Raw genomic sequence first — 8,841 nt, 5'->3', positions numbered from 1 at the left:
TGTGGCTGTCCAAATGTTGTGGAACTACAAGTGCCAGCATGCACCGCCACCCAGAGGCTTGGTTAAACTACGGCATCCACTTTGCCAGGCTTGAGCAACCTGTGGCTCTTCAACTGCTGTGGAACTAGAAGTACTAGCATGCACTGCTAGCCAGAGGCATGCTGTGACTTGTAGTTCCACAGCTGATGGAGAGCCCCAGCATGCCCAGGCCTGGCACATATTGTATGTAGAGTAATGAAGAAGATTTAGTGATTTTACTGTGTAATATTAATGTTGTGGTTTTTGATCCAGGCGGTTGGTAACCCCAGAGGACGAGGGAGAGGATCTGCGCTCAACATGAACCATTACGCCACCAAGAAGACCCTGGCAGAGAGCATGCTGGATGTGGCGCTGTTCATGGCGAATGCCGCGCAGCTGAAGGGCGTTCTGGAGCAGGGGCCGAGCTTCACCTATTACGTCGCCCTCATCACCCTCATCACCCTATCCCTGGCTCTTCAAGTGGTCATCGGGATCCTGCTGATTATCATTGGTAAGGAGATTCACGTATAGAGCCACCTATAGAGTCACTTATAGAGCCACAGCGGGCAGCAAGCACAGAAACGTAGAGCAACAAGTCCCTTAGGTCTGCCAAATTTCTGACTTGTGGTAGACGGACATAAATGTGGTGGGTGCAGTGGTCGAAGTGGCGGTCTGGTAATTTAAGTGAATATAATTTGATAGTTGTACAATGAAAGCAGTAGAAGGGGCGGTATGACATACTGCCGTATACCAGCCCACGTCCACCACTGGGTGGGTGTAAATATTAACAATCGAATGTAAAATAATATTCATGTCGCAGGATTATTTCTAAGTTTCGTAATGGCGTTACTAGCACAGTAATGTATAAAGCACAGTCCTCATTGGTGGAGGGTTAAGGAGCTGTGGGAGGATCACTCCGCCTACAGGATCGGGATGTCTAGCAGTTATACGGATCTCGTGTCTGTCATCGCACTGGTCCTCTGCACTTCTAATATTTAAAGAAATAATATCTTACAGTGGGGTCTGTCTCCTTTATTCATGTCCGATACGAAGCCGCAGTGGGCTCCTCCACATCCTTTAATGTATATTCAATAATACAGTGATGGCTTATTAGACAACACACCTTGAGGTAGGTATATATATTGACAGCTCATCAAAGCTGGATTATGACAAGCCAGGTAGGGTAATGTGACTCATAAGATTTTATGGAGATCTCCTTCCCTGGGATATGGGAGTAGGAGCCCCAAAGAGCCGTTATTGTGTTATAATACCCTAGCGGGCTTGTAATATAGCAGCTCTGGTGAGGGTTTGAATCACTGTTATTTGTATAATATTTAAAGGCACAGTGCACTATGCAGAGTCTGATGCATTTTACGTTAAAAAACGCAAATGTAATACGCACCCCCCAATAAAGCCGTAATTCCGTGTGTATGCCTCTCAAGATGCATCCCGCTCTATCTTAGTTGCATATACCCTAGTTTTACGCCAGGGGAAACAAAACCGCAGAGAGGCGTCTGGACAGTGTAGTATTAATTGCTAAAGTCCCATTACCCTGTTTGCGCTCTATATAATACTCTAAGGACGGGTCATATATATAATAGAACAGTGTCTGCACAGTGTTGTTTAATAATTACAGATAAACAAGTTTACCAGCCTGCAGAAACATTGTGCACCACAAGATGGCGATACATCTCCATAACAGATATAATTCATGCATGTTCTCTAGTTCTGCGGAGTTGACATTCAAGTCAATAATAAAAAAGATTTTCATATTGATTATTCACTGTAATACAGACAATGTGGGGGACAATTAACACTTATTGTTGTTGTACCTATTTCTTTAGGGCTTTTGATATATATTCTGCTTTTTATTTGACACTGTACCATTGGAGCACATGATACAGTGCAGTACCTTCTTATGACCTCTAGGTGGCACTGTTGCTATTGCTTCCAGGCAGTCAGTAAACGTTTTGCTGTAAGAATAACATTTCTCTGGAGGATGAATCCATAGTTTACCTTCTATTTACAGCTCGCAGAAACCTGAACGATGTCTCCAAGCAGCCGAGGCTGGATCTGATGAACAACGTGGCCACGGCTCTCGTCTTCGTCACCGTTCTCATCAACATCTTCATCACAGCGTTTGGGGTGCAGAAAAGCGGTCTCTACCCGTCGCGGGGGCCACGTGGAGTGCAGTGATGGCAAACAGTTTACAGGTATAATCTGGGTGGAGACCTGTCAGGGGCAATTAATCAGAGGCAAACACCGGATTTGTAGAGGGGGGTTCCACACCGCGCCACCAGTGGGCGTGACCAGCATGCATGGGGGCGTAGCTATAATTTTAGACAGTGGTTGGCTGCTCTCCAACTCTTCCTATCCCCATAATATACATGGGCAATGCTGCGTGCACTACTGTTAGGTGTCCGCAGCTCTCGCAGAGCCATGTGAAGCGGGCGTAGGGTCCAGCCATGTCAATTATACAGTGCTCCAGGCTTGGAGGGGAGTTTCCAGGCACTAGTAAACCCCCTCGGTTTGCCTATGTTAAGGGTGCATTAAATTCTCTGACCATCCTGATGGCCATGTGGGGTGCAGGGTATAGAGGTAGGAAACTGGCCTTTACCTCCTATAAGTGGGCCAGAGCCCTCTTATCTTATCCACTATTAGATAGTAAAGGTCATACATAAATAGAACACTGTAATAATATAGGGACTATATCCTCACCCTGTGCCAGAAATAGAGCCACTGCGGGGGCCCGGAGGTGAGGGCGGCCCGACAATAATGCTCCACCCTCCTGAAACCACATCCCACTCTAGAATCCAAGACTTCTCCCGTGCTGCCCCCCTTCACTGGAACGACCTTCCTCGCTCCATTCGTCTCTCACCCAATCTGTGCTCCTTCAAGCGGGCTCTTCAAACTCACCTGTTCCTTAAGGCCTACCAACCATCCACTTAACCTCTCACCTCTTCTGGTTCTCCCCTGCCCCCTTTCTCTCTCCCCGTTGCTTCACTGGCTCCCTTATGTACCTGATTCTGTTTACCCTCCCTTAGGATGTAAGCTCGTATGAGCAGGGCCCATCTTCCCTCCTGTCTCCATACCTGTTCTTCCGCTCCGTCTCTACTGTATCTGCCTGCCTGGAGTTTCTGAAGTACTGGTACTTTGTGTTTATTGTTCTGTACTGTCTTACCCTGTATAGTCTACTGTTTGTACCATGTACGGCGCTGCGGAAACCTTGTGGCGCCTAACAAATAAACGATAATAATAATAATAAATTGTACTTTGAGAAGATAATAGCACCTAAATTAATTTGGCAGGGAAGAGATAAGAGGATTATGGGGAAAAGAATGGAAACAATGGCAACTGTACAGAATGGTAATCTCTTAAAGCAGATTTGCCAGCATCGTCATAGAAAATACATAGATTGCCATGACAAGACTTTTTTTTCCCAAAGTCATTCTTCCTTACTAATATTGACACTACCGTATAACACACACATACAGTGACTGGTCTGGAACTAAAGAAAAATATAAAATATCTGACGGAAGTTGTTAAAATCTGTTCTCAAGAACCAGTGACAATTTTTAGCTGGACAACAGAGCTGGGTTAATCTATACACCCAGGTCCCATCTTATCCAATTTACATTTTACAATGTTCTCACTCTTCTTAACTCTCACATGGAACACAACGCTGATAATTATGTTGAATACACCAAGAATTGTCATAGAAACGCCACTTACAATCTTTTCACAAACAGAGACGAGCGCTCCGCTCATTGCTCGGTTTGCCATATAGGTTAGTACTGGTGTATAGATGCGCAAATCTGGTATCGCTGGTTCCCAAAAAAATAGATAAGTAATTGTTTCAGGGTGTAGAAGTTGGATATAAAATATAAATGCTGACTTTGTTTTATCTTAACCTTTTATTTTATTGTAAAAAATGTTTGTTAAAGAAGAATCCACCCAAACTTGGAACGTAGTTGTGAACGGGGCTCGCTAAGTTGTGATACACAAGAGAGTCCCGGCTGAGTCTGGCGTTTGTCCGAGCCGGTAGGTCACCGCGACGGCTGACATGGTATAATTTAGTGATGTATAACCGCAGAAGATTACACTTCGTTTTATGTATTACAGGTCCGCAAGCTTCGTATCCAAGTTTTATGGAGGTTCATCGTCCCCGGCTAAAATCTTCTAATGTCCTTCTTCTAAAACCATGGAGTAGTACTGTTTTTATTATGAATAAATACATTTCATGCGAGGACCCAGCTTATCGTTGTATCTGATGCAGATTCGCACGATTTAGATTCATCTTCTGTACACAAACTCACAATTGTTCCAATGCTACATTTTAGCTTTGTAAATGTAAATGAGTCATTTAGTGCAATGTGGGTGTAGTAGCAAAACAGACAGGACTGTGGGTGGGGCTAGTGGCAAAACAGACGGGACTGTGGGTGGGACTAATGACAAAGTGGGCGGGGCATGTGTTGGACTAACGCAGCCGTAGGGGAGGGGCCTGTAACACAAACGTTTTCTCTTTAAAAGACTTTTGTAACTTTCAATGTAATTGTAAAATATAGTTTATTGCATCATATAAATATCAGCCTATACAAAACTTAAAACTTCATATCAGCACATCAGAGGACAAAGCAGGATTTCAAAGCTTCTGCCATCAGGTATATGATCCTATATACTGGTACAGTCACCCCTGACACCGGCTAGTGAAATAATCCCGTATATAACCACAGGCACGTCTTATGACCCCTATGTAATCCCACCCTGGACAAAGGTTCTTGAACGATATACAATTCTACCCCAGGCTTGTGCCTGGGGTAGAATTGCTTCATCACCAAGGCCCAGGGCTCTTGTCATCAATTAACAGGACACTGACTGTACACATATATACAGCACCCATCCCATATATATCTCTATGGTAATCCTCTATACGATCTGCAGACACATTATATTACTATTTATCTATACAGTGACTCTGTCGTACTCACATCCTCTATCTACCCCCCGACGTCTCCGTTCTGCACCTATAGGCAGAGCGCCCGTCCTGGGCCCTTAATAAGAACTTTTTATTTAAATAAATAAAACATGATAAAACCTTATTCCCCCAATCAAGGCACTTTGTCCTATTCCCAAATACCAATGATGCCCCTCCTTCAGATTCATGGGCAGACCAGGTGTAGGTATCGTGCCCACTCCCCCCAATTGGCTTTAAATCACAATAGACAGCCCCGACTAAGTGTCCGCAAGACATGTTGGAGTTTCACTCCTAGTGCAAGATGGCGGCAGTAACACATCCGGGGATGGTGACGGTGTGGTGTGATTCTCTGCTCAGTCCCAGTACCAAACAGCCGCTGGGGGGACCCCAAATCCCGCGTCTTACCACCTTAATATAGGCTACATGGCTGAGTCTAGGGGTCTCTCCTGGCGGAGACCTTCCTGCAGTCCACCAGGTTGGCCGTTTTAGTGCAGTACTTCCCAGAAGTCCTATTGAGCGGTCGGGGCCTGCCGCCGGTTCCACATTCCGCGCTTGGAATGATAATGGTGGTAGAAGTTCCTGACCGCCATCCGCTCCACCTCTAATCCAGCATGAAGAATCCTAAAATAAAAAAAAGAGGAGAAATCAGCGGAAAGCCTGTGATTACATCGGGGTAGATTTACCAAACCGTGTGGAAGTGTTGTCCGTAGCAACCAATCAGAATCTAGCTATCACATTCTAGAATGTAGTAAATAAATGAAAGCTAGAATCTGATTGGTTGCTGTGGGCAACATCTCCACTTTTGCTTTTTAGAAGGTCTGATAAATCTACCTTGGTGTCCATCAGATACAAGTGGGTGTAACAAGAGAATAATAAATACTAAATATATATATTTATGTCATTTTGACATACTGGGATTTTATGCATATTTTTTAAGCAAAAACAATGTGATTGGTTCATCTGTTTTCTATATATTTTGTTTGACAAATAAAATAAAAAATAAAGTTTAAGGTACATCGAAGTTTGATCTATTTTGTCTTCCGTTCCTTGAATCAAATCACGTCACTATGTGTGGGCTAATGAGATAAACAACAATAATGAAGAGATCTCTTTATTTGACCATGCTCAATATATCAAGATTATCCTACTTAGGTGGCTATAAAAATTGTTTCTTTGGAAGGAAGTGGAGGAAGGAATAAAACAAGCACTGGAACAATGGAGTTAAGCCAGATACTGCCAGAGAAAAGTACTATAGCAATAAAACAAATGCAGGGGGTAAGTATCTATCTATCTATCTAATATCTATCTATCTCATATCTATCTATCTCATATCTATCTATCTATCTATCTATCTATCTATCTATCTATCTATCTATCAAATATCTATCTATCTACCCCATATCTATCTCATATCTACCCCATATCTATCTCATATCTACCCCATATCTATCTCATATCTACCCCATATCTATCTATCTCATATCTATCTATCTATCTCATATCTATCTATCTATCTATCTCATATCTATCTATCTATCTATCTCATATCTATCTATCTATCTATCTATCTATCTATCTATCTATCTATCTCATATCTATCTATCTATCTATCTATCTATCTATCTATCTATCTATCTCATATCTATCTATCTCATATCTATCTATCTATCTATCTATCTATCTATCTATCTATCTATCTATCTATCTATCTACCTCATATCTATCTCATGTCTATCTATCTATCTATCCATCTGATATCTATCTATCTATCCATCTCATATCTATCTATCTATCTACCTACCTCATATCTATCTCGTATCTATCTATCTACCTACCTCATATCTATCTCGTATCTATCTATCTATGTCATATCTATCTATGTCATATCTATCTATGTCATATCTATTTATGTCATATCTAGTTCTCTCATATCTATCTATCTATCTATCTATCTATCTATCTATCTATCTATCTATCTATCTCCTATCTCATATCTATCTATCTATCTATCTATCTATCTATCTATCTATCTCCTATCTATCTATCTCATATCTATCTATCTATCTATCTATCTATCTATCTATCTCATATCTATCTATCTCATATCTATCTATCTATCTATCTATATATCTCATATCTATCTATCTATCTATCTATCTCATATCTATCTATGTCATATCTATTTCTCTCATATCTATCTATCTATCTATCTATCTATCTATCTATCTATCTATCTATCTATCTATCTATCTATCTCATATCTATCTATCTATCTATCTCCTATCTATCTATCTCATATCTATCTATCTCATATCTATCTATGTCATATCTATTTCTCTCATATCTATCTATCTATCTATCTATCTATCTATCTATCTATCTATCTATCTATCTATCTATCTATCTCATATCTATCTATGTCATATCTATTTCTCTCATATCTATCTATCTATCTATCTATCTATCTATCTATCTATCTATCTATCTACCTCATATCTATCTATCTATCTATCTATCTATCTTTCTATCAATCTCATATCTATCTATCTCATATCTATCTATCTATCTATCTATCTATCTATCTATCTATCTATCTATCTATCTACCTCATATCTATCTCATATCTATCTATCTATCTATCTATCTATCTATCTATCTATCTCATTAATCATTACCCCCCCTCACTAGATCAGTATTAAGCCGCTCACCTGTCCAATAGTTCCCAGTCTTCTCCTCCCCAGCGCTCACGAAATTCATCCGTGTTCATTCCACCGATATTATCCAGGTCCGACTTGTATATTCCCAGCAGCCCGAATCCGTTCACCTCCCAATATCCTGCAGCCGAAAAATCACACTCAATTAATGTCACTGTACTGGTGGCCGGGGGTCCGTGTGCGGTGTAAACACCAGACTAGCTTCCCTCCTATGTATGTGCAGGGACACTGGTGTAACCCCAGCTGGGCCAGCAAACAGAAGGTGGAATAGTTCCCTAGGGCGCTAATCTGAACTGAATTAATTAATGAATGGCTAAGAATCAGCCACTGTCCTCCGAGGTTTGCGCAGAATGCGCATATAAAAATATAAGAACAAAATCAGGGACTGCGCTAAATATTCTATGATCAATCAATACTCTATGATTAGCACCAACTTTAAAATGATATTAGTATCGCAACTCCTTAAGAAGTGTAAAAATGCATTTAGTTAGAGCAATATAATATTTAATACATTAATAGCACCATATATAATATAAAAACTGTATTATAATTTGACATTCACATATCATGTCGGTCTCAGAGTATAACTACAATAATTTATGATCTCAATGAATTGTAATGGTCAGCTTTAAATGTCCAGTCTGGGGCCTCATAACAAAGTATTATTTAAAAGAATCTATTTGAATTTATCAGGTTAACACAATACATCCTGATGGTTTAAATGGTTGCTTAGATAAAAACAACTCTGTTCTGATATTATATGTTGCATACATTATAGAAAGTTTAAATAAATATACTCCTTAAAGTAAAGTATGTTAAGATCTATATATCTATATTAGTGAACTAGAATATATATATATATATATATATATATATATATATACATATGTACGTATATCCATATCTATCTATCAATCTATCGATATATATATATATATATATATATATATATATATATATATATATATATATACATACAAGTTAACCTGTGCATGATACTCATGCATTCTAGTCAAATCAAGCTACTTAAGGTCTTAAAAAGGTTCTTGTCATGCATTTGGACCTAGCCCAGGCCTCCTCAGGGGAAGAGTGTTACTTCCCAACGCAAGCGCCCTTTTTAATGTGTGTTCATGA

The 8,841-nt window shown here is 40.2% G+C and overlaps 2 protein-coding genes across 3 annotated transcripts in view; one reads left to right on the top strand and one right to left on the bottom strand.

The window, feature by feature from the left end:
- NINJ2 (ninjurin 2) overlaps positions 1-6,007 on the top strand; it is a 17,262-nt gene extending 11,255 nt beyond the window's left edge. The window contains exons 2-4 of the mRNA XM_075210606.1: positions 292-529; positions 2,048-2,231; positions 4,141-6,007. Of these exons, the coding sequence (XP_075066707.1) occupies positions 292-529; positions 2,048-2,214 (405 nt within the window). The 3' untranslated portion in view covers positions 2,215-2,231; positions 4,141-6,007. The remainder of the gene's footprint in view (positions 1-291; positions 530-2,047; positions 2,232-4,140) is intronic.
- The window catches only part of B4GALNT3 (beta-1,4-N-acetyl-galactosaminyltransferase 3), a 51,869-nt gene continuing 47,595 nt past the window's right edge, over positions 4,568-8,841 (bottom strand). For both annotated transcript variants that reach the window (XM_075210604.1, XM_075210603.1), the window contains 2 exons: positions 7,702-7,828; positions 4,568-5,614 (listed from right to left, as the gene is read on the bottom strand). In XM_075210604.1, the coding sequence (XP_075066705.1) occupies positions 5,503-5,614; positions 7,702-7,828 (239 nt within the window). In that variant the 3' untranslated portion in view covers positions 4,568-5,502. The remainder of the gene's footprint in view (positions 5,615-7,701; positions 7,829-8,841) is intronic.

Source organism: Mixophyes fleayi, chromosome 4, assembly GCF_038048845.1.
Source record: "Mixophyes fleayi isolate aMixFle1 chromosome 4, aMixFle1.hap1, whole genome shotgun sequence".
Classification (NCBI taxonomy): Eukaryota; Metazoa; Chordata; class Amphibia; order Anura; family Limnodynastidae; genus Mixophyes; species Mixophyes fleayi.
This window is presented reverse-complemented; position numbering and strand designations above follow the sequence as displayed.